The sequence below is a fragment of the Oryzias latipes genome, chromosome 4 (genome assembly GCF_002234675.1).
Source record: "Oryzias latipes chromosome 4, ASM223467v1".
NCBI lineage: Eukaryota > Metazoa > Chordata > Actinopteri > Beloniformes > Adrianichthyidae > Oryzias > Oryzias latipes.
In genome coordinates this window covers 3,130,591-3,156,467 of record NC_019862.2, presented here as the reverse complement: position 1 = coordinate 3,156,467, position 25,877 = coordinate 3,130,591, and the positions used below count along the sequence as shown (strand labels likewise).

Here is a 25,877-nt window from a genome sequence, read left to right as displayed (position 1 = left end):
ACGAGCCAAGTTATATAATATAAAATACAAAAAGAGCTATTATCATTTTCCCCTTCTAAAGTCATCTCTCCCTTTACAGTTGGGTTGATGAGAGCAGCATTTTCTGTTGGCACTGAGTTCCAGGAAGAGTCCGCGCTGCCAGTCCCGCCCCCAAGCTATCACACACACACACTTTCTCCGTGGAGCAAGCGGTGATCAGCTAAACCCTTTCCTTTTATTTGCACTGTATGCACATCCATCTTTGCAAAAGTTTGGATGTTGTTCGTTTTCGCAGGTGAAACGAAGACACGCTGCAGGGGCTGGCTCCAAGATGACGTCATGACACCCACAAGGAGAGAAAAGGCGGGGCCTCAGAGGTCGAGTCGTCCTACTTCCAGGTAGAAAACGAACTCAGGAAAATAAGTAATATCTAATAAAGAAAATCTTTTGTGTGCTAAAGGTAATATATGATCATATACATGGATATTATTTACTATGAATAGCTCGATGTAGGCCCTGCAATGAGCAGCAAATCTACATTTGAAAGAAGTTTAAAAAGAGTAAAGTATGGAGGGTTTAGATAAAGAGCTCAGCACAGTTCTCTATATGCTGAGAAGGAACATCAAGAAAAAGTAGGACACCACAAACATTTGTCAAACTGATGTAATGGCACAACCGAAAATGGGCCAAACTGTAATATGAGTGACTGACAGTCAAGAAAACACCCCAAGTTTGCTGCAAATGACCAAACTTTGCAGTGCTCACAATTTGGTTTCTTTTTAAAAAAAAAATCTTTTTGTAGAAAATGCTAAAAATTGGCAGAGGAGGAAACTCTGATAACAACCAGATGACATGTTTGCACACAAAAACAACATGAGATCAAAAGTGGGGGGACTGACTTTTGCACATGACTTCCATCCAACCATCAAGACATGAGGAGAAAAAGTCACGAGTTTGGAGAACCATTGTGTCTATGAGGAGAAAAAGGAAACTCAAACGAGAAAAGCTCGAGTCATCAGACCCGCTTTTCAGGAAGGAAGTACACTTTTTCTTCTTGCATGAGCACATGACTCTACAAGCTTTAATCAAACAATCGGTGTGCAAAGGCAGAGGAACAAGACAGGGAGGTGGCTCATTAGACACTGTTACATCATGCGGCAGTTACAAATGATGAATGCATCAGAGAAGCAAAGACTACAGGGCTTGACCTCAACAGGTCAAACTCTGCGTGTGAAAGCTTCACCTCGGCCGGGAAAGCATGTGGGAGTGTAGGGACAACCCTTTGAAAGACGTCCCATGACAGCCTGTCTACGTAATCAGCTACCAAGAATGGGTTGACATTCCTGCAGATTCAGAGTCCTGCAGTCTGACAGTGAAAAACAATAATCCACTATACGGTCACAAACAACTAGAGTCAAAATTGGAGGCTTGTTTTTCATGCTGAGACTGCAGAATGTTCACTAATGCACATTCTCATTTCATTTCTAAGTTGGCTCACATTTCAGTGAATTATTGCAACATACCACGTGTAACAAAACAAAAAATACAACAATAAAAAACCCTGCCACCCCGTCAACCTGGTGCTAAAAGCAAGAGAACCTAAAGCCATTCCAGTGAAGGAGAAGAGTTTGATGTCCTGTAATAACCTTTTTATGACGCTTTGCTCTAAGTTGGAGGAGGGATGTTTTCTGACATGGGATGGAGAGTCCAACTGGATCCATTTCTGCCAGCTATCAATGCAGCTTCAGTGAACCCATGGAGGCAGAGAGTGGCCGTCCTTTCATCCATGTGCTCCACAGGAGGGATGCTTCTGTCTGCTGGGATCTATCCCTGAGATTCTAACTCACCTGCCCTTCTTCAGTTCAGTCTTTGCTTTCACCTGCACCTCCTCCCTGTGCTCCTCTGCCGGTTCTCCTGCAGTCCTGCTGCCTGCTCCCTCCTGAGGAGGTCTGGCTTTGGACAGGAATTCAAATGATCTGCTAGTTTTGTTTGTTCATGATCTTCGCGTGGAACTTTCCCCACAGAACGAGAATGTGGGGAAGAATCGTTCACACGTGACCAGGTTCCAGCTGTGGATTAAACGTTTCGGCAGACAAACTTACTGACTCCATGTCCGTCAGGAGTTTGGTGACAGCTGTGCTCACGTGCGCCCTCCGTTAAACGGCGGGGAGCCGCGCAGACACCCGCACCGCTCCGCGCAGACAGCGCGCGCTCCCCATCAGCGTCCGCGGAGAAACAAACGGACATAAAACACGCGTGGAAGTTCCCCTTCACTCTACTTTCCCTCCTCCACACACACACACCTCGGGTAGAGTCCTGACTGTTTACAGTTTACACCGAGATCAGCTGATCTGTCCACACCGGAAGACACCACGGCGGAACGCTCCAACTTTCAAAATAAAAGTAATTCTAAAAAGGAAACCAGACCTTTTTAAAAAGTACAAGCGAATGCTGGTTTGTTACTTAGGTCTATAAAAACATTCTAGTAGTTTCTTTCTTTTGTGTGTGTCTTTGATCGGATTTCTACGTCGGTCTGCTAATGCTAGAAAGAAAAACCCGGAAGACTTTGTTGCAACTTCCGGTTCCCGGGTTCAAGGTAGTGCAGCAAGTCGGATCCACGTCGGGATGTGGTTGATGAAAGTGCCTAACACTGTAATGACCATCACATGATCAGCTGCAGGCGTGGAGATCTGACAGTTACACGATGATAGATGGCGGGCCTCATTAAAGAGGAGAATGAAGCAGACCTACAGGCTCAAGTAAGACCAAAGGCTTTCAGCACACGAGGGGCAGATCATGATGGCAGCAGCTGCGGCACGCGGCGCTGCAGTGCAGGCGGCAGACGCTGCAGGTCTGCGCTCCTCATCCATGCAGGAAGAGCTGCAGGGCAGACACAGACAACAAACATGGAGGTGTTTGACACTCACTGGTTTGCACTCAGGGGCTGACGATGTTGTCAATTTATTCAGCTTACTTTGAACAGTGTTGGGAATCTTACTTAAAAAAAGTAATCAGTTAGAGTTACTAGTTACATTGACCAAAAGTAATTCAATTAGTAACTCAGTTACTGTATCTTAAAAGTAATTAGTCAGTTACTCTGCAAATAACTACTCCAATTACTTTGCCAGTTAAATCACGGCAACACATTTGACATAATTTGACATTTTGACATAAAAAGTCAATGAAAGTGACACTTCTAGTATTCTGGTATAGTTCTGCCAACTAATTACAGTAGAGAGAGGGGATTGAAGTGTATAAATCTAAATATGTATTTATTAGAAATATCACACAACAACACTGCAACAAGCCATGCATAAATGATAATATTAATAAACTCATCATGAAGGTTTTAAGTGTCAACTTATTTGAGTAATCCTAATTTGTGTTTAAATAAACAAAATAGTAGCAATTCCAGTTAAAAAGGGAGAAAACAAAAATGCAAAACCATCAACAAAAATAATTTGTAACTTAAAATCTCTCTTCACGTCAGTCATTTTGATATATTCCTTCACCTGAACTCTAACATTGTCATTCAGAATGATCAAAACTGCAACAAGAAAAATACACATATAAGAATATTAACTTTACATGATAAGGAAAAAAAACTTTGTATAGAAATAAAAGTAAAAGTTTCTAGTATCAACAAACATTTCAAGTATCCTATGAAATGACGTTTTTAGCTGCATATTTGATGTTGTACTCTTGTCATAAATTTACTTTATGAACGTGTTACAGCAGGAAGGGGAAAGTCCAGCTCTCAATGACTGATTCGCTGTATTCAGCAGGATTTCCACAACACAACATTGTTATAGATTTGTTGAGGTCTGTGTGAATTACTGGACTGTAAAATACAGTTTGTCTTGTTTTAACAGTGCTGCTTTGTCGCCATTTTGTAGCACTGTCCAAATCTACAATTCTAAAATCCAGTGTCCTAGGAGTTTCCCAGAAGTCCCACTGGTGCATTGAGGCTCACTAGATTGGTGAATAGAGAACACAATGCATTGCGTTTGAATAATATTTGCCAAAAAATTAATATAAATTATTTTTTAAAATAAACCATCAATGTTTTCATCATAAGAACACAGCAGATTCATAATTAGTCATTGTAAAACAATAGGATTTTCACTTTTTGAAATCAGTGATGTCATATTTGCTGTTTAAAAAAAAAAAAAGCAGTGAGCGTGGTATCCGAATTGCTTTTAAAATCCAGGGCACTAGATAGTTTTTAGTAGTTAGAGGGTAGGGTGGGAATTCAGACATAATCATTGAAGAAAAAAGGTTCAGAGCTCTGTCTAGTGGGTCTAGATGACCCAACTCCCAATGTTAAAGTGCCTAAGATAGCACAAGGGTTACACCACATCATCAAATTGTGAAGAACTGCGCCACGGTTTATACTAAGTAATTAGAACGGCGTTGTAGCGGGGATGAAAGCAATTGGTTAGATTATTCAGTTGCTTAACTTGTAATGCCGTTAGTAACGCAGTTCTACTTAAATACCGTTAGTCCCAACACTGCTTTTGAAACCTTTAAAAATTGGCTATAAATGAAGTAGAGGGCACGTTTGGCATCTTTCTGCCACGATTTTCAGTTTTTCTGACATCATCCCGAGTTTCTTCAAGACACTTTGTTAGAGAACTTATCAAATGTGTATTTTATTTCAGTTGCACATCCTGTGAGCTGCATAAATTGAAAACTGATCATGAACCCAAGAGCAAGAAAACCAGAGAAAAGAGCAGAAGTCTGACAAGAAAACCCTGTGGGATGCCCTATGAAGGAGAGCACCCATCAATTCAGACTGTTCTAAAGCCAAAAATGCTTTTATTTTGTTGTAATTACCATTCTAAACGGCCATGAAGATTTGGATTCTTTCAGGAGACGGCCTAAAGTGGAGCCGTGGCGTATGGACTTAATCTTCTCTTGACTGTAAAAGTGTTGCCAGTGGTCTTTTAATTAAGATTATTCAATTTTTAGCCTAAAAAGTTATTTTCTAGGACATAGTATCTGCAGAGTGCCAGGAGTTCAGCAGAAATTCACCTCTGAGTTGTGGGCGGGACTATAGAGTAACCCCACCCACCTTTCCTCTCCCCATTGCTGAGAGCTCTCAGTTTACATGCTCTTCTGCTAGCTAACAGCCCCTTACAATCCCAACCTAACATTAGCGGTGCAACCAAAATAATGAGCAATGTTTGGAGCCAGATGCTAACATCTAAACTGTATTTCTCTGCTGATTCTCCGTCATCTCTCTGCTCCTCATGCACACCAGAGCATGAGTGGGCTGAGGGGTGAGCGCGAGACGCGCCCAGCTTATTTTCTACATCACAAATAAGCTTTTCTTCAAACACCATTTTTTTCAGAGTTTCTTCTAATGTGTCCTCCACCATGAGAAAAATCTACAAGAACACATTTAAAACACCATTTTCATCAGAGTTGGTCCAATTCACATTTTTATTCATCAGTTTTATGGATTTCAAAATATTAAACCTTAACTTGTAGAAATGTGGACACTTCTTTGTGTAGCACCTCCTGTCAAAAGCAGACGATTGATTAAGACTGACTAAACCAAGAAGGAAATGGGGCTAGATGTGAGCCAGTTTGTCAACATTATGTTATCCATTTATTAAAGAGATAGCATCCCTGTGCATTATAATATGACCAGCTGTTTTTCTTTCCTTATAGATGTTGACCGTGGTCATAAAAACCTCATTTTTCTTGGAAAGACTGATTCATATACACATTGCTGTTGTTTGTGAAATGACAGAAACCTGAGTGGCACCTGTCTGCATGAAGACATTTCTGTCTTGTTACACATGTTTTGGGGTTCCGGTTGTTCCTCATTTCCTCAAAGAAACAGTTATTTTGGAGAACTTGTGGGGGCAGCTTACCCCATCCAGTTAGAGCTGCACGGAAGCATCTCAAACAGCACCGGGTCCGGTCCAAACCTTGGTCTTCATGTCTAGACAGCAAGTGTTTGTTTTTCAGCTCATATTTGAACATGTTCTGTGTTTGCTGTGATGTTTTTTTTTTTAAGTGAAGTCCTATCAAACTGTTTTCACCACTGAAGACTGAGCAGACTTTCTGTTCTTCCTATTTCCATTTTCTTTACTTTATATTTTTTACTTTCTCATTTTTAAAAAATAATGTTTTGGTTAAACTTCACAGTGTTTTGATCCGTAAGGCTCTTTTGCTGATCAAAAACAGCTGCATACATGGATTGAAGTTTATGTGAGACGTTCATGAACCTTTTGTAAATCCCTGGTTCAGGTTTATAATCAGTGCGGGCCTTGATCAATAAATAATGCCTGTGGAAAATGAGTATTCATGTTTTGGCTTTGTTTCCTGTTTCTTCTTATTTAGATTGAAGAGGTTGAGGCTTTGTCTTCTATCTACGGCGATGAATGGTGTGTGATAGATGAAGCATCCAGAATATTTTGCATAAAAATATCCAGTGATTTGGAGGAGCCAAAACTGACGGCGTGTTTACAGGTGCAGACACAACTCTGTATACCCATCGCACGTTTTCGTCGTGTATTCAGTTCACCATCCTTTTTTTCCTGTCACCGATCAGATTATTCTACCTTCTGATTATCCAAGTGCGGCTCCACCCATCTACCAGATCAAGTAAGTTTATTTGCCTTTCAGATTTAATATGTGGGAGATCGGCTAATTTGAAAGAACAGCTTCCCACTCAGAAGCCCTCTGTTCGTCCCACTCAATATCTTTGTGTTTGCTTATGGCTTTTGTAGTGCAGCATGGTTGCGAGGCCCTGAGAGGGTCAAATTGGCAAACAGCCTGGAAGACATCTATGTGTGAGTCCTCCCTCATCGTTTTTGACTTCACAAGGAGATGCTGTGGAGAGATATTAGCCACAACAAAAGCATTCATTATTCACGCTGCAGAGTGCAATATCACCAGAAAACAGGCCTTTTTTCTGCTTCCACCCTTTAACAGGGAGCATCCTGGGGAGAGCATCCTCTACCTTTGGGTGGAAAGAGTCAGAGAGTTTCTTGTGGAGAAGTCCCAATGCTCAGGAGCAGGTGAGGTGCAACGCAAGGTGTGTATCACGTGATGTTTGATGTGATATTTGATTGACGTGCGTTAAGCGTTACGGATGTAATAGAGAGAATCCGGTCACTTTTCAAAATAATACGTTTCTTTCGAAAAAAATACAATAAAATGGAAATTATTTTTTTCTTTCTGTGCGTCCCGGTGTCAAAATTTCCCGCGGCCCGGTACCAGTCCGCGGCCCGGTACCAGTCCGCGGCCCGGTGGTTGGGGACCACTGATGTAAAGGAGTCCATCTGATTGGTCAATAATGTAAATTAGTCTAACCGATTGGTCAAATGCATAAATGGATTTATTTGATTTGTTGAACACTTCAAGCTGCCATAAGATTGTTTTAGCACATTTAAGGGAACCATTTATTCTAATTTTCACAGACTTTGGCGATATGCGTATTGCACAGCTTGATATTGCGATAACAATAAATTTGCGATATATTGTGCAGGCCTATACCCACACATTCGAACACTGATGGCGGCTCCAAACCGAACACTATAACCACTAAGAACAATATGGGGTTCAGTGTCCAAGGACACTTCGACACATGGGCGGGCAAGGCGGGAACTAAACCCGCGATATTACAAATCAGAGGTTGGCCGTTCTACCACTGCACCGCGGCTGCCCCATGGACGTCACAGTAGCTTAACGTTTATAGCCCTTGATGGACTTCAGCCTCTTTAACAGCTGGCTTCTTTCTGTGTAGAGTTTGCATGTTCATACATGCTTCATAGGTTAAATGGTGACTCTAAATGATCGGTGGGTGTAAATGCTTGTAGTAAGAGAACTATTTAGGGTTAGGGTGAACACTAACTGCGATAGGCTCAATTCATCCATCCATTCATCCATCCATCCATCCTCCATCCATCCATTCATCCCTCCATCCATTCACCCATCAAGTATCCATCCATCCATCCATCCACTCATCCTCTATTTATCCATCCATCCACTGATCCATCCATCATTCATCCATCCATCCATCCTCCATCCATCCATCCATCCATCCATCCATCCATCCATCCATCCATCCACTCATCCTCTATTTATCCATCCATCCACTGATCCATCCATCCTTCCATCCATCCATCCATCCATCCATCCATCCATCCATCTCTGCTATGATTAGTCACAGCATTTACTATGGGAGAGATAATGGATTAAACCATCTGTGCACTCAAATATTTTTTATTCTAAATGAATTCTTCGTTTCCACCTGGCGTGGTTGGAAACTGTAATAAGAGGAGAACAAAAGCCTTTGAAAATCTGTCTGACTTTGAGTGACAGCTCTGAATGAAGATCAATATCTAGATAATGCTCTGTTACTTCAGCAGAATCCTTAAAAGGAGAAAAGGCTTGAGGTTACCTTCTTTACAGCGTAGCGTCATAAATCAGGTTGATGTAAAGTAAGTGGCTGAGTTTCTCTATTCAGATCCACTTATCTAATATTTTACTCCTCTTGAGGTGTTCTTTGAGAAATGAGCAGTGTAAAGTAAACGTCCTCCCTCATTGTTGTGTCATAAGTCGTCTCTCTGTGATTCATGTGGTAATAAGAATAACTGGTCAGGGCCCTTATGGGACTGACAGCTTCACTCGTTGGAGTGACAGGCACATGGTGGGAGAGAGGAAGGAAATCTGATAAGGCACTTTTCACAGGACAGGAAATGAAAAAAGGAGTGGAGATGGACTGGATGTGAGGATGACGTTTGAGCGAGTGGGACCACTTTGAACAAAAGGACGAGATGTTTGTTCAGCTCTTGGTTGGGATGAATCTTAGCAGCATGTCTTTAGGTGTTTGTGTGGCTGCAAAGAATAAACTAGTGCTGTTATCACAGCCAGATAGAGAGACCTTCAGTTTTCCTTTTGTCATTTCCTGTTTCTGTTTTTGCTGCATGCTATTGCAGTTTTTTTTTTTACCAAATGAGGCTTATTAAGGATTTTGTAGGAATATGAAATAGTTCTTGTGTCAATTATTTACTTTCAGTTCCCTTTTTAAGATGCAAGCTTTTTATGGTTATGTTTTCTTTCACCAACCCCACATCCCAAGTCATGCTTGCATCTACATCCTAAAAAGTTTAGATATTAATGACAAATTCTTTGTAAAGAAAGTAGAGGACATTTCATAATCCAAAAATCTTCGTGTCGTAAATCAGAGGTGCGGTGGGTGGAGATTAGAGATTAATTGTTTTGGTCTTGTTTACAACAAGGACCCTTTTACAATTTAAATCACATTCACACAGAAATGTCTTAGTCAGCCCAGTTTGTTTATACACAGATGCATACTCTGGAAGAGCATGGGGTTCATGGCCCCATCCCCAATATGAAAACTGCAATTTTTTTTCATTCTTCAAAATAGTTTCCGGGCTCACTGGGCTGCTGGAGCCTATCCAAGCCAATCATGGGTGAAGGCTGGGGACATCCTGGACAGGTCGCCAGTCTATCGCACGGCCATAATCATGCACACTCACACCTAGGAGCAATTTAGAGCCGTTTTTGGGGGGAGGGAGGAAGACGAAGTCCCCGGAGAAAACTCACGTGTTCACGGGGAGAACATGCAATCTCCACACAGAAAGGTCCCCCGTTGGGACCTTGGTTCTGTTTCAGAACCTGTGAGGCAAGAGCGCTAACCACTGTGCCACCGTGCAGCCCATCCTTCAGCCCTGTCCTAACATATCCAATAGGAATTACCCTCCTGCTGATATAAAAAAGTAATCCACCTTCTTTTTTCATGCTGTTTTTTAGATCACACTCAGCCAGGTTTCATGGGTATTTTACAGATATAGTAGAATTTGGAAACTAGAATTACCTACCTACCGATTACCTACCATGTCAGCCCATTTGGTTTAGATTAGAGAGAACCCCTCAGCCATCTTAAATACGTTTTTGCAGAGAATTGCATTTTTGAATGGCATGAATTTAAAAAATGGATATAACTGAAATCTGTCAAATGCTGGTTCCATTGATTAACTGTCCTTTTCCAGCTGCCCCCGACGCACTGTCAGGAATCAGTATAGTTCATTAAACAGCCACTACATACAATTTGTGGATGATGTATGGACAAAAATTGTTCATACGTGAATATATGTGGAAAAAGTGAGAAAAATTGTGGTCTGTACATGAAAAATTTACAAATGGGTCACAAATGAACCACGTTAAAATTACGGAAGAACTACAAATGAACCGCCCAAAAATAAAAGAGCTCATCTAAGAGTCCACAAAGCTAAATCAGGTTCAGGCAGGCAGGAGTTAATAACAAGCATGAGAGCATCAGAGGAGAGACAGGTTGGTCAAAATCCAGGCGAGGGTCTGGGCAGGCGGCAGGCAAACAGAGTCTGGGTCAGGAGACAGAAGATCAGGGCCAGATATAATGCTCAGTAAGGAAGGCAGTGGGGCACAAATAATACTTTGCATTTAGCCCAGCCCAGTGCAGTGCCCAGGCATGCCACAGTTGATTAGGTGAATGAGAGTCAGGTGTGCAGCATCCAGGAAGTGTGGTTAGAACTCTGGAGATGGTTCCCAGTGGGGACCAGAGGGGGAGACAGAGTTCTGATTCTGACAGTCTGGTACTGTCTTTAAATCAGTTTTACTACAGATTGCTTTTGACAACCTTAGACCTTTTAGCTAATTCTGGAAAACAGGAGGGGTTGCAGCTCCCAAGGACCATGCCATCCTTTATCTGTAGATGCAAATTCCACATCACAATTATTCATTTTTTGTTTCAATATTTGCTGAAAAGTTATTTTTGTAAAGTGTGTCAAGTCTCAGCTTTCCATGGATAAAGGCTGAAGGGGAAGCATGGACGTTTTCCTCTGTTCTGTTGGCACTCGTGAGGTTCATCACTGCTAGCTTGACGAGGTGCTGACTCGTTGTTCTCACAGCTCATTTCAGCTCCTTTCATAAGAAGTTGGTGTTTGATCTCACTGTATTGATTCAGACAGCCTGAAGCATAATGTGTGTTAGTCTGTTTTGAAGTTAGGCTTCCTTCATGGCTTTTTGCATACATTTTATAAAATGAGATTTTTTTTTTTTGCTGAAGAACATCCTGGAAAAGACAGCACATCAGCTGAGGAGGGAGTAGATGATGATGATGATGAAGAGTACCTCTCAGATTTCATGGCTCTCAAACTGAACACGGAAAATGCACATCTCTTCATGGATCCGGGACACGGTAAGCTTCTTCAACACAAAAACCAGGATCAACTCTTGAATCTCACGTGTGGGAGTTCTTTTTTGCAGACGAAGAATTGCCTCTGATAAAACATGGAAACCCCGTGACAGACAGACGCAGCACCTTCCAGCCTCATTTGGCCCTCGTGGTCTCACCCAGACAGGTAACGTGCAATAATTTGACCACATTGTCATTCTTTAAAGCCTTAACCAAATGCAATTTTAAATAAAACAACCTGAACTGTGGCCCCATTTGAAGGCATTAGGATGAAAGCCAAACATTCAAGAGAAAATTCCACCATTAGCATCCTATCAGTTAGAAACAAATCTGGTAATTTATGCGACAGCTTGACAAAATGTAAAAATCCTGTGGCTCCGTCTTGAAAGATAATATCAGTGTGGCTCCTCCTAAAAGCTTCCACCTGCTCTGAATTGGTATTTGAACAGAAACGCGTTTGCTTTCAGAGATAATGAACAGAACAGATCCGTCTGAAAGTGTTGCTCTCAGCACCTAAAACAACGTCATTTAGGGAGAATTTGTGCCTCGTTTAATTCTCCACAGCATTCTAATGTTAAGTAAGACAACTTCAGGATATCATTTCACAGAATAAACAAGCTAGACACCACTGACAAAACAAGCGTGACGTGTTTTTCATTGAAGAACGTGTAGAGACTGCTGGGCACCACGTTAGTGCATTCCTCAGCAGCGTCAGACACCTGAAAAGATATCCTAAAAGATAGCCACTGTAACACTTTTGTTTTCCCATTGATAATCAAAGAGGTGCACTCAATCAGCCTTTCTCCCCTTTTTTCCATTTCAGGTGAAAATGGTCCTGGAGAAGCTTTATATGAATAAGAAGATTGCCAGTGCCACTCATAATATTTATGCATACAGGTTGGTAATGTGGCATACATTTAGAGTGAAACCGTAAGTCTAAGGGAATCAGGGCTGATTTTATAAAATGAAGCCCCTGGGTATGGCGAGTCACACTGACTGGAATTTGCTTAAAAAAGCGTCTCAAAAAATGTCCAGTTAGGCAAAACAAAGTAACGTTTGAAACTGTTTAGGTTCATCCATGGTTCGATCCATCTGCCAATAAGAAAACCACATCTCTAAATATGCACAGTGACATGTTGTGGCTAATATTCAATTAAAAAGGCAAATGTTTATTTCATTAGCAGAAAGCTCCTGTAAGGAATAGCAGCGCTGGTGGGGGTTCATGGGGGGTTGTGGAGGAAGAGGTTATCCATTTATTTAAAAAGCAAAAAAAAAAGACGATTAAAAACAGACTTTAAAAAAGCATGAATTTCCAAACCACAATTTTATGTTTAAACATTTGTTTCCTTTGGATTTACATGGATTTGGTGTTTTCATTTTTCTAGTTTGACCTCTCCATGTGTTTTCTTGCTTTATGGATTTGTGCATATCTGATTATGCCCCCTCACTGTGCTCTGCAGAAGCCTCATGAGAACGTGATCATCGTAAACAACAATAAAAGTACCAATAAAAGAACCCATGTGAACACGATTGAACCGTAAAACACCTGAGTTTGTACAAAGTCTACCCATCACACATTACGGGAGGCTGTGTTTTCCTGAGTTCATTGTTTAAAGCAAATGTTAGATCTCATCTAACTGTGAGAAATAAATGATTTAAATAAAAGTTATATCAACTAAAATGAAGCTTGTTAAATGTCCATAAACTGCTCAGAAACTCTGCATGACAGAGTTGTCCATTTGATTGACAGCGTGCAGCTTCTGCTGACAGTTGTACTTTGTGTGGATTTAGACTGTTTACATACAGATTCTGTGCATTTTGCTAAGTGAATACTGCAGGGATCACACACTGAAACCTAAGCTTGTAACGCCCACTTCCTGACGGGTAAAGCCTGAAAAACGCTCTGAAATTTGGGTTTGTGTTGTGCTGTCTCCTTAGTGATGCTTTTAAAGGTCAATAATGAGACACATCAGGGTAAGTGAAGGCTTTTGGGGCATTCTCTGTGAGGGTCATCTTTTCTTTTTTTTCCTTTATGCCCGTGTGGATGTGCTTAAAATGCTCTAATGAGGTCAGAGTGGCGATCTTGGGGCCCTGCCAGCGTGATCATTACTCCCAGGGAGGAGATGTTAACATTTAGACGGCGAACAAACTTCTCCAGCTGGAATGTGTCTTGGCACTCTGACACTCTGAAAGTCTGTTTTAGGATCTACTGCGAGGACAAGAACAGCTTCCTGCAGGACTGTGAGGACGACGGCGAGACGGCTGCGGGGGGGAGATTGCTCCATTTACTGCAGGTTATCATTTTATTCAATGAAATCCTTCCTCAGCTGCACATTAAACCGTGGTTTTGGCTGAAAATGTCAATGATCCTGGAAGTAGTTCAGAGCAAAAGACATAAGCCTGTGCTGAGGAGCTACAAGATTTCCCTGCCTCTAGCTTCCTTTGAACTACGGCACGCCTACTTTGTGTTTGTTTCAAGAAACTCATTTGGCGTCGCAGCTCGTACTGTTGTTGGTAAGGAGCCATCCACAGACTCGCAGTGTATTCACCTAAAGACGTTTGTAGCCGATTCATAGAAAAAGGTTTTGATGGTACTCCAAGATTGAAATCCTGTCAAATGATGTATGTGTCTATAAACAGGACATAATATGTATAGACGTTCTTTTCAACAGTAATTTGCAGACTTTGAATCAGGAGATTGATGAGGTGCATTGAAAAAGAGCCACTCAATGGTCTATTAGTCTTTCGAGTTTGTATTACTTAAGCAGATCAGGCATTTCACAGTGTAGATTTTATAGCACGGCTCAGCAGGATAGGCACAGATGTGGAATATTAAAATAAATGATTGCTGATTGACATTTACCAGCTCCAGATCTGCTGTTCTGCCTGTGCTAGGTGTCACCCTGCATCCATAAAGATCTGCAGACATGGGTGGACATTATTTCCCCCACCCCCAAAGAAAGAGTTTAGATCTGGGGGTCCAAAACCCTTAAGCGGATCATTTATTTAAAAAATGAAGCATTTTCAGATGAAAGTGGTGGGTTAGTAAGTGTAACGCTTTATTTTCGCCTGATGGCGAAGGCTTTTTGGTTTGATTTCAGAAGTTCTAAGTCTAGAAAAGAGCTTTGGCTGAACAGCTTTTGCTTTGTTCTTAATTCTTTAATTTCAGATTTTACACAGGCACTTGTCACTGGGCTGTTGCCGTCAGATGGCTCTGTGATTCACACACACACACACGCCCACATCACACGAAATTGTGCAATTGTCCTCACACCCTTTGTTTCCCTATTGAATGGAGGCCAGCGTGAGGTTGGTGGCGACAGAGAAGGGTTTTGGTTTCAGCAGCTCTGCAGTGATTCGGAGCGCTTCTGTCATCCTCATCGAGCGGCGGTGCTGCACGGTGTCAGAGCTTCTCCAAATGAGATCTGTGTCTTGTGTTAAAGTTCATATTCATTCAGAAGGAGGCAGCAGCCGTATGCGCTGGTGGGACAGAAATCACTGTGAAATGATCCGTTGGAATTTTGCCTGAGATCTGCTGCGCTGAATGTAGATGAATGGCTCCCTCACAGCTGAAGCAGTCAGGTTCCGCTCAGGAGTAACGCCCTAAATGTTTAGATCTGCAGGGAGGTTTTTGTGGCCTCAAACTCCGGTCCTCGTTGGAAATGAGAAATTGTTCTCCATTTACCTTTCTGGGCAGATAAAGGCTTAACTGACTAACTAAAAAGGTTTTTTCAGAAAAGTCGTCCATATCAAATCTACCAAACCTTAAAGAGCATTTAATGCTCCAGACATCCTGTGCAGGTGTCTGGGGGGGGGGGGGGGGGGGGCTGGCTGCCACTGCTGCCTCCCCTTCGGCGGGGGTGTTGGTGTGAGGCTAACAACACCATCATCCACCACAGTAGAAAACAGACACTCGCCTGAGCACAGGTGTCATAAGTTCAGTATGTGCGTGTGAGCTGTATTTGTATTGTGTACTTATTGACTGTATACAGAGAACTGGACGGAGTGACCCCTCCCCTCTGGCGTTCCAAACAGGAAGTACCTGCTGGCTCCAAGAAGCCAAAATCCCATAGACTTGTATAGAGACATAAACAGCTGTTACTCCGTCCTTCTGTTGGCCAGAATAAACATTCTTGATTTGACCTTTTTTAACATCTTCTAGTTAATCCTCATTTTTGTCATGATATTTTTTTCTAAATTGCAAGTTATAAACTGACCAATCAGATGCCTCAGTAAACCTCAAATGTTTGACAGATTCTCCAGAGCCGCTTTCAGTGGACTTTCAAGAAGGTTACTCCTGATTGGTGACAGCAGTTGCCATAGAAACGTGACTCAGACCGACTTGGACTAATCACTGTCGTCTAGCTTCAACGTGGCCCGTATTGCAGGAAAAAGGTGACTGAATTGGCTTCATTTCACTGGAGCGTAATGTGTTTTCAATGGGTGATGTCACACTCGCTCAGTCCAGTTGTCTCATACAGTCAGTTTGTGTGAACGCTTTTTTGGAACCAACAGGTATGTTTGTCATATTTCAGTGTGTGTGTGGACAGGCCCCACCCTTTTTACAAACATCTACACCTGACAGCAATAAGGATAAACCTCCAGCATCTCTTCTTCTCTCCTCTATTTTCCGTCCGGTCAAAAAAGAGAGTACATAAACAAAATTAACATAAATAAGGTTTAGCCTCAATCACAAAAGGGGTTTATACAAATATACACCTCATGAGTCAGACGATTCATGACCCCCGTTTCTAACAGTAATATCTGTCCAACACAAGAGGCCTCCAGCTCTGATCTGTTTGATCAGGACAAGTTAAAAAAACAACAGTACTTAGCTGATTCAAAGCAGCCAATAGAAGACTTTATTTAGCTTCAACACAATGACTTACCGGAGGGGCGGGTTTGAACTTTTCATGAAGAAGCTGCTCCACCCAGTGAGCCGCAGCCATCCTCATCAGGATGAAACTTTCCTGCAGAAAAACAAACGATTTGAAGATACAGGTGAAGATCTGAAGTCGAGGCGCTCAGCCCAAAATGACAGGCTTTCATGCCGACACACCTTTTTTAATGCAGCCTACAAATTCTCTGTGAGATTGAGGTCAAGGCTCTGTTATATCCTCACTTTGTTGTTCCTAAGACTCTGCGACTGATTCAGAGGTATACTGGGGGGGTCATTTTCCTTTGGAAAGGCTCACTCACCCTAAAGTTTGACCTTTTTGGGGATATTTCTTGAGATATCGCTTTAGATTATTCTACTCTCGAGTTTTTCATCCTCACGTATTTTGTTTTGAGGAAAATCGACCAAACAATCCTAAATCTCAAAAAGTCCTTTTCTTTTCTGAAGCTTTTCTGTCCAGCGTTCTGATGCTCTGCTGAAGCCTTTGGTAGAGCCACTGGTTATGTACCATGTAACAATGTAAAAATAGAAAAGTAGAATAGAAATGAAGAGTTGACATTGGATTTGAACTTTTTTCTCAAAGTAGAATGTAGTGCAGATAGTAAAGCAGGAACTGAGTGTACAGAGTGATGAGCTATCCTTAGAATAATAAAACAGGTTATTTCTGCTCATTTCTGATTAGTCCTCTTCTTGTGACAATCAGTGTCCTGAGGCATTTACATGAAGAGCTCTCGCCTCAACCTAGTTTCTTTGCTTTGAGTCTCTGTTCCCATCCAGTCTGTGATGGTTGGAAGATAAATGCTGTTTATTCTGCTCTGAGCTCTCTTCCTCTGCACCTCTCTCTTTCAGTGCATAACCTTATTATATCTTTCTTATCTGGAAAAAACATCTCAGACTTTGTCAAAAGGCTCCTCTGCTGTTTGTAATGTTGTTAGAAGGTGTTTTAGGCTGGCGGAGGCCTCCTCCAGCAGAACGAAGTGCTCTGCCAAACAGCTGCTCATGAGCACTGCTGCCTCAGAGAGTCAAGACGCTGATCAGGGATGTGGGATGTGCTAGCAGGTCATGAAAGCCTTTCTGAGCTTTGCTGCTCATGCAGATGCAACACAATCATGGCATCCGTGACTCAAGAGAACACGCACCCTCCTCCACATTTGATTATCAGATTGTCAGCCTTACATCAGCAGCTTAAGACGGCGAAACTTTGGGACACTTCTGCCGCTCTCACACTGCTGCTGTCAAACACTCAGCCATCAGGGAAAGGTGAAATCCCACTTTATCACGTTTGTCTGTGGCTCAACTCACAACTTCACACTTATTTGTCATGTCTCTCAGATTCTGGACGTACGCAATGTCATGGTTGTTGTGTCCCGCTGGTATGGAGGCATTTTGCTGGGCCCTGACCGCTTCAAGCACATCAACAACTGCGCTAGAAACATCCTGGTGGAGGAGGGCTACATTGCTTCAGTGGTGAGACCCTCTCTGGACCTTCTGCATTTTGCTCCGCCTCTTTGGCTGCAGGACGCCTCCCGCTATCCTGCATGTCTCATGGATTGACCCGGGATCCTGCTTCAGTTGCTTTTACAGTAGTTTTACAGTAAAGTAGCTCTCAAACATAGTTTTATGACAAAGCGTACAATGTGAATATGAGAGTCTGTGAATATTTTACTACAGAATGCTAAATCACTTGATGTTTCAGACACTACACCTTAGCTCTATTTATCTTAACAACATCTTAAAAAAATATTCCTTGGAAAAATGACCAACTTTTTTTTTGAAGAAGCGTTCAGACTTCTGAGATTTGACATCTGAGACTTCAGCCTCAGATGTCAAACACAGATTGACGACTTTGTCACGCCTGCTGACTTTGGAGGGAGAACTCAACACCTCTGCACAAGACCTTGTTTCAAGCTCATGGATTGTTCTATGAGGTGCAAAAATCAAATGTCCTTTAAAAGAAAGATCCTAAGTCAGGGCTGCTGGTCCTGGAGATCTACCAGCCTGCCTGTTTTCCAGCTCTCCCTGCACTGCTTGCTGCTGATTACCTGAACCAGGTGTGTCCATTCAATCAGAATGTGGAGACATCTGATTGAGCTAATCAGCAGCTAGCAGGACTTGGAGATCTGGAAAACCGGCAGGGTGGAGGATTCCAGGACCAGGAATGAGCAGCCCTGTCCTAAGTGGTGCAAAGGGGTCAGAGGTGTAATTCAGCTGAAGGTGGAGCCAGTCCCCCCAGTCTAAGTAAATACTGAGGCACCATTACCTCATTAGTCTTTATTTCGTGCTTCCAAAATTCTCATTGTGGAAAGTTTTTAATGTCAAAAATGCGGAGCTCTCGAGTCACTCTTCAGTAAACGCCTTTGTGCCGACTGCCCTCAATGTGTGGGCAAAAAATGGGCAAATCTGTGCAGGACACACAGGTGTCCTGTGAGCCTGTTGGGCGAAAATGTTCATCCACATTTTTTCCACGGGCACGATGTGGACGACAGGTCGTAGTGAACACTTATACAACACGTAAGGGTAAGTTGGGGGAAGTGGGTGAGAGGCAGGTGTGTCGTACGGATTTTTTCAGTTTTTCTAGGCCCCTCTAACCCTGCACAAAGAACCCGTCAGTGCTGTTCACGTGAAAGAGGCGTGTCCTCTTGCACGTCCCCTATTTGCTCCTGACTGTTACAAATGAGGAAATTAGACCGAGTATAGTTTCTGTGGACATCCTACAGGCCCTTATGTATCACGTGCACACCCCGTGCATGCAGCATTGCAGTCAGTAAGGAGCCAGTCGTTAATAATTAGCCTCATTAACAACTAGCGTGCTGCGTAAAGGGACCCGTACGGCACCATCACCCGTACGTCATATGTTTGTGTAACTTCCATTATCCTTACAAATACTTCATGATACACTTACCACACGCACAACAATGATAGATTCCATTTATATGATGTCCCTTAAGGTAGCCGCTAAAAAAGACCTGCACTCCTGTTTAGATGTACGGAGCCCGGGATCTGACATGGGGAGCATAAATAAATATGGCGTTCCCACAAAATAATATTTCGTTCCCACGGAATATTTAACATTTATTCTGTTGTCTTTGAAGGCACCACAGTTACAGGGACATATTGATTGGTCGAGATGCATTATGGGATATGTGTGATGCAAAGCTCGAGCGACCCATGTCCGCGGAATCGCTGCAGTATGGGGAAGCAGCAAGCTTGGGCATCCTAAATATTATGATATTTTTTTTATTTTCATGGAGACAATAATAAATAGATCATTCTTGTTTTTATTTTTCCTCTCTTGAACGAATGTGGATCACAGAGACATGGAAGTAGCGGCGGAAAGTGGCTTTTGCAGCAGAATGGCGTGCGTACCGGGACAGACTGTGAATGAACGCAGACATAGGGACGAGATTACCGAGGCTTTTGTGCTTTTTAAAATAAATAAATTTGATTTCTAAACATCCTCCATGTCCTTAATGCAATGTAATGAGACACACACAGACAGAAATGTGAATCTGCTGTAAATCCAAGGATCACTAACATCCGTGTTTATGAATGGCTAATCACGTGAATAATTATTTCGTTCGCACTAGTTAATTATTTCAATTATTTTACCCATGTCAGTTCCCGGACTCAGTCAAGGTGCAGCCCCTCCTCTCTACAACCCAAAACAAAGGTTCACTCCTTTGGTCTTCCCAGAGATTTGGTGAGATTTCCCGTTAAGCAAACCAAACAGACCTTCTGAGGAAACCAAATGTGAAAGATCCCCTAAACATGATCAACTTTACATGTATGTTGCTGTCATTGTGTTTGTGAACGCTGACTGATTTCAATTTATGAGGAATCTGTGTATGAATCCAGGTGGAGGTTAGAGGGACCTGCAACATTATCCATGACCCGCTGGCCTCACGGTCTGAGCTGACTAATCCAAAAAAACGTGGCCATTCTTAAACCAGACTGAGCCAAGAGGACCACGTTAAGGGAGCTGAGAGCTTTGATATTTAATGTTTTCATGTTTGATGAAAACATTAAATATTAATGCTCATATAAGATCGATTATTCAACACAGACTAGAAAGTGTCGCCTGATATTATCTCTACTTGGTCTTTGAAAAACATCGAGATCTGATATCAGAGAGAGTTTGAAACTTCTTTGACTGAACTTTATAAAGACAGACAATAGTGAATTTGGACTCCAGGGTTTTGGTGCGGAAACACTGGCTCGCTCTCATGCATCTGAACAGTGATGGGAAGTGAAAGATCCAATTAAGCTGCCTGGAGAAGTTATACCCATACAGAACCAGAATCTGCATGGAAAGCTGATGGCTGCCACGACTCTTTGATAAATCAATAAAAAGAGCAGTGTACTCCTGCTTTCTATTCAAGAATTCAATTAAAGCATTTCATTAGCTTTAAAGCTGCAGTTGTCTAGCGCGTTCTTTCTAAAGCCTAACCAGCAGACAGATAAGATTTGAATTGAAAGAAAAGACTCATTTTTTTATGAATATGTTTTCCTCTCAAAGGATTTGAATCCTCACTGAGAGCAGAGAAGGCTGACTGTAGCTGTGTGTGCAGGGTCACCCAGTAAAAAACAGAAAGAACAAAGGCAGAAATCCACACGGAGGGACATTCATTATTCACCACCGAGGGATTAAGAGCACAGGAGAAAGCAGTGCAATTAAATGAGCTGACGATTATCTGACGATTTTCTCAAATCTTGGAGTTTGACACCATTAAACCAGGCCTGGATTAAAAGTGGGAGTAACTCACAGATGGGTTTTTTGTTTTGCATCAGAAACATGAACTGGATCACAATGCAAAAAATTCTAATTTAATCATCAAATGTATTTGACATTTACTTTTGTCTTTAAAAACGAACGACAGGAGTTTTATACCTTTTTTTCTTTAAGTTAAACACTTCTACAAAATGTAGGGAATTACAATTAATACCACCATTAAGAGCACACTCTTTTTTTAAAAATCCAAAAGATTTTTAAACGTCATGGGTTGTGAAAGAAGTGCCTAAATCCTGAAGATTTGTCTCATTTTAGTAAACTTTGGTCACCCTGCTGCGCGTACGAGTTGGCATCCCGGTTTGTCGGCATAATAATTAGAGGAAGATGTTTTATAAGAGTACTTAGGAGTGCAATGTTTGGTTTGATGAAATTACTGGAATACTTTAGAACAGTGTGGTGCATGTCAATCACTACATTGTAATTTGCACATTTGCACACACAGCAGGAGTTTAAGCATAAGAGTCTGTCACGAACTATAAAGGAGCCGTGAAATATTTTGCTCAGAAAACGCCGCCATTAAACGAAGTGGGAGGACAAAATAAACATTAGGCGGCTCGTTCTCTAACCCTCTCCTCTTGTTTCACAGAATGAGGCTGCCAAATCAGGAGCAAAGACCAAAAGAGCAAAAAGCAGAAAGACTAAATGAAACGGGATCAGATTCAGAAGGACTTTGGTCTCATTTGGATTTACCTTAAACAGATGGACGGAAGCATTGCATGTTTACAGAGCTAAAGCCTTCATTAAAACAGACTCTGGCATCAACAAACTTTGTGTTTTTTTATCCGTCAGACTTGGATGAGAATTATTGAAGCAGAATTTGAGAAAACAGCAACACTGTGGAGCTGAAGATTGGATTCGTGCCAGCAACTGCTCGTTAATCTTTCAGCTGAATATACAAGAGAGCAGAATTCACACAACAGATCCATCATTCCCAAGGAATATGCTCACAGTCTTACTGCTCAACAAACCAAGTTCACAGAGTTTCACCCACACAAATGCTCCAAGCATCTGACATGAACTTCAGGCCCCGTAAATATTCCACTTTCCACTCGTGCCGTTTTTCTTGGAACGTGCACGTCACTTTGGCTCCTCTGAGATTTCTCTTCTCACTTCTGCTTTGGTGACACTCCATTCCACTCAGCGGAGATCCAGCCTGCATATCGACCACCCCAGACCTTCCTTACTGCACGAGGATTATCGGTGCGCTTAAGTTGGATTTTCAGAATAACTGCCTTTGATCTAAAAAATGTTGACTTTCATCAACCTTGACTTGCATGTGTGGTACAAAACATCCACAAGCGATGCGATACCAAGAACACGGCGTCTCGACACATCTGAATTTCCACACACGTCTTCAGCCATTGGGAATGATTACAGCTAATTGACTTAGCAAAGACTAATTTCTTCCTGACAAGTTGCCATCACACTGAACCCAATCCTCACAGCCCTTAATCATATTTGTTTGACTTGTGAAACACTAATTTTTGGCTGAGGGGAATAATTATCTGTCAAGTTAAAAGTTTCACATAAAAACATTTGCTGCTGTTGATTGTGGCAACCCGCCACCTGGAATTCTGGCATCTTTGCCGCAGCAGTAATGCAAGTATACAAGTCATAACATCATTTTGCACGTATGGTGAAGGTGAAAGCTATCTGTGGCAGGCGTAGGTTTTCTTGAGATGTCAGTGTCTGAAAAGGAAGTCAAGTTGCATGTGAAAGTTGAAGACTAATCCCAAATCAATAACAAATGATGGGTGGTACCTGAAGGGAGACGTCACCTGAAAGCAGGTGTGGGTGAGGAGATGGAGAGGGGAGTCCTCTGGACCGTCCCAGGTGGATTCAACCCAGGAGGCACAGAGCTCACCCGGAAAGCAACAACATTGCTGAGGATGGTGGTTCCCTAACCTCCTAGAGGCGCGTCTCTCAAAGAATGGATGTGTAGGTAGCCTCAGCCTCAGCCAGCGGACCGAACATTACTGAAGAACACACAGATTCTGATCAAGTCTGGAAGTTCTGAACAAACACAAACATTAAACGTGTTTAGAGTTATTCTTTTTTGTTAATGAAAAAAGGAAACAGACATTGAAATGTTTTAAATACCCTTGTGAAGATGGTTTGAAGTGTGTACCCATTGTCTCATTTTGGTCACGTTTTTAATTTACCAGAACATTTTCATGTCTGGTTTGATATTCAGGGACTTCCTTCTTTGTGAAAAGCCCATCTGCTTTTGTGGGAACTTTGTGGGAGCAAATGGCCTTGATTGTTTGGTACTGCACAACTTTATAAAGCTGAGGCATGGACTCCCATAAACAAAAATAGAAAGAAGATTTTTGAAGATATAGACTTTAAGGAAGTCATTTATCATTTGGTGTGAAAGCAGGGCAGATGCCACATGTTTGGGTTACAAACTTAATTTGAGAAAACCAGGTCCATTTACAGCAGAACTCAAACCCTGCATGTACAACATTTATTACTTTGACTAATGGGGGCTGGTTTCAAAGAGGAGTCCCACTGACACCAATGGAAAGGTGGCTTTTTCTAGATACAGACAGTACTTAACCCTTGTGCTATCCCATGGGGTCAAGATGACCATTGACGTGTTCTCCCTACCATGACAAAAGTGGATAAAGGTGGAAAGATTTTATGTAATCCATGGACACCAGTGAAGATCACAAATCATTGAAGAAAAAAAGTTCAGAGCACTGTCTAGTGGGTCTAGATGACCCACCTCCCAATGTTAAAGTGCCTAGGATAGCACAAGGGTTATTTATAAGTGTTTCTTGCGTTTGTCATTCGTCGATGTGCGCAAATGTCTGTTGAGGGTTTCGGGTCTCTAGGTGACTTCGGTTCTAAGCTGTTCAAAATTTTGGGTCGGAAAGGAATTCTACAATTTATGCGTATTGTACAGAGTTTATAAGCAGTTATTACATAAATCTTTTGTAATTTTTTTTATTTTTGCGAGACGCGCACTCCAATTTGTGGCTTTCCACGACCGTTCCACATATGTCTATCTGACTTTTCACACATGTACCAACGATGTATTATCTTTATATCGCATATATGACGCACATATCACGTTAAAAATTAAATAATCTTAAAGTGATTGCTAAAATTTCTCCTTGTTCATGTGTGGGTTTTTTCTCCTGTCTCCTCCCATGGGTCAAAGACATGCTTCATAGGTTAAATGCTGACTTTAAACTGTCAAGTGTGAACTATTGACAGTAAATGAGAACTGGACTGAGCAGCCACTCCCCCCTCGCATTCCAAACAGGAAGTACCCTCTGGTCCCAAAAAGTTGAAATCCCATCAAGAAATAACCAGCAGTTACTCAGTCAATCTATTGGTCAGAATAACCATTGTTGTTCTAATACCTTTTATTAACATGTTCTTGATATTTTTTCTGTAGTTCAAGTTATTCAAGTAATAAACTGATCGATCAGATGCCTCAATAAAAGTAGGTGGCCTCGCGTCGAACAATTCTTCTGAGCTCGCTTTCAGTGGAAGGGGTGTGGCCTTCTAATATGCTCACTCGTGATTGGTGAAAGCGATTGCCATAGAAATGTAGACACAGACTGACACAGTCCAATTACGGCTTACTAAGGGACGTCTGGTTCCAACACGGCGACGGACATAGACAGAGAAGCTATTCTGACATTTTGATTTGTTTCCTGTTTGAAAAAGAAAGTTCAAAGGAATTTTTATGGTCCTTGTCTTGATTATTGGTGAAATGTTGTAGTTGTGCTCCATTCTATAGCCTACTTATTTATAGGGAGATGTTGATTCTTCTGTCAACCATTCTAGATTTGCAGCACAACTGAACAGACATGGTGCTGCCGTAACTCAGAAGGTTGAGGAAGCCTCTGCCTAAAAATACCTCAAATCTGTCAGCTGCTGGTTGCCATGCATTCATCCCACTTTCCAAATGTAAACCATAACCACACCAGAGTCTCCCTGTTTAAGCAACAGCATGCACATCCAGTACTGAAAAGGTCTACAATTAGCTCCAGCCAACCCACAGCAAGTTTCTTTTTCACACATACCCTTTTTCTTCCTCTTCTCACTAACGGATGTGATTGTAGGAGCGTGGCTTGTAATAGCTCTTTGAGTAGTAAAAAACTGCGGCACATTAAGTTCTGATGGAAGAAAATTCCCCTTGGTTGCTAGTTAAGTAATGGTGGCACAAGAGAAAAAGCCATGAGGAATGAAAAAAGTGGAAGGGCCCCCAAGCATCACACAGACAGTAAAACCTCGCCTCTGTAGAGACATTGGGACGGAAAGATGCGCATAGATTCATTTGAAGAAGAACCTGAAGCAGCCTCTGGTCCAACTTTCATACAGCCTGATTTAGTTTACGTTCTTCTTCCTCAACAGAAGTCCCCCCCCCCAGCTTCCTCCCAAACACACACCCAATCCTTTGGCAAAGCAGCTTTAGGTCTGTATTTTTGCACATTGACACAACAGGTTTCCTGGTTGCAGAGAAACATCCACATTTGTGAAACTAAGTTATGAACGGAACGCCACAATAAATGTCATCAGAAGCATCAGTTTCTGTTGGAAAGCAACCCCCCCCTCCACATACACACCCTCAGCTCAGCTTCACCTGCCCCCACCCATACCCTCAGCTCAGCATCACCTGCCCCCCCCATACCCTCAGCTCAGCTTCACCTGCCTCCCCCCCCCATACCCTCAGCTCAGCTTCACCTGCCCCCACCCATACCCATAGCTCAGCTTCACCTGCCCCCCTCCACCAACCCTCAGCTCAGCTTCACCTGCCTCCCCCCCCCATACCCTCAGCTCAGCTTCACCTGCCCCCACCCATACCCATAGCTCAGCTTCACCTGCCCCCCTCCACCAACCCTCAGCTCAGCTTCACCTGCCTCCCCCCCCATACCCTCAGCTCAGCTTCACCTGCCCCCACCCATAGCTCAGCTTCACCTGCCCCCCTCCACCAACCCTCAGCTCAGCTTCACCTGCCCCCCCCCATACCCTCAGCT

General features: G+C 42.4%; 2 protein-coding genes across 9 annotated transcripts in view; one reads left to right on the top strand and one right to left on the bottom strand.

Annotated features, from left to right (window-relative positions):
* LOC101166541 (oxysterol-binding protein-related protein 1) overlaps positions 1 to 2,356 on the bottom strand; it is a 34,031-nt gene extending 31,675 nt beyond the window's left edge. For 3 of the 5 annotated variants that reach the window (XM_023953964.1, XM_023953965.1, XM_023953966.1), the window contains exon 1: positions 2,082 to 2,354. In XM_023953964.1, coding sequence (XP_023809732.1) covers positions 2,082 to 2,090 — 9 coding nt within the window. In that variant the 5' untranslated portion in view covers positions 2,091 to 2,354. Of the gene's footprint in view, positions 1 to 2,081 lie in introns of all 5 variants that reach the window. The other 2 variants (XM_023953967.1, XM_011473721.3) reach the window with 2 other exon arrangements.
* A 188-nt stretch (positions 2,357 to 2,544) lies between these two features.
* Positions 2,545 to 21,649, top strand: impact (impact RWD domain protein). 4 transcript variants are annotated; one of them, XM_023953971.1, is made up of 11 exons: positions 2,545 to 2,738; positions 6,334 to 6,462; positions 6,545 to 6,597; positions 6,723 to 6,785; positions 6,928 to 7,013; positions 11,069 to 11,200; positions 11,269 to 11,363; positions 12,021 to 12,094; positions 13,401 to 13,491; positions 17,427 to 17,561; positions 21,470 to 21,649. In XM_023953971.1, the coding sequence occupies exons 1-11, from the start codon at positions 2,691 to 2,693 to the stop codon at positions 21,527 to 21,529; spliced, it is 966 nt and encodes a 321-aa protein (XP_023809739.1). In that variant the 5' UTR covers positions 2,545 to 2,690; the 3' UTR covers positions 21,530 to 21,649. The 4 variants fall into 4 exon arrangements, with proteins under 4 accessions (XP_023809739.1, XP_023809737.1, XP_023809738.1 ...); XM_023953969.1 differs by having other exon boundaries at positions 2,545 to 2,891; XM_023953970.1 differs by lacking the exon at positions 13,401 to 13,491 and having other exon boundaries at positions 2,545 to 2,891.
* Positions 21,650 to 25,877: the final 4,228 nt, after the last annotated feature.

Coding starts and splice junctions, on each gene's coding strand:
- impact (XM_023953969.1), top strand. CDS start 2,691: ATGGCGGGCCTCATTAAAGAGGAGAATGAAGCAGACCTACAGGCTCAA. Junction 2,892..6,333: donor CACAGACAACAAACATGGAG/GTGTTTGACACT, acceptor CTTCTTATTTAG/ATTGAAGAGGTTGAGGCTTT. Junction 12,095..13,400: donor CATAATATTTATGCATACAG/GTTGGTAATGTG, acceptor AGTCTGTTTTAG/GATCTACTGCGAGGACAAGA.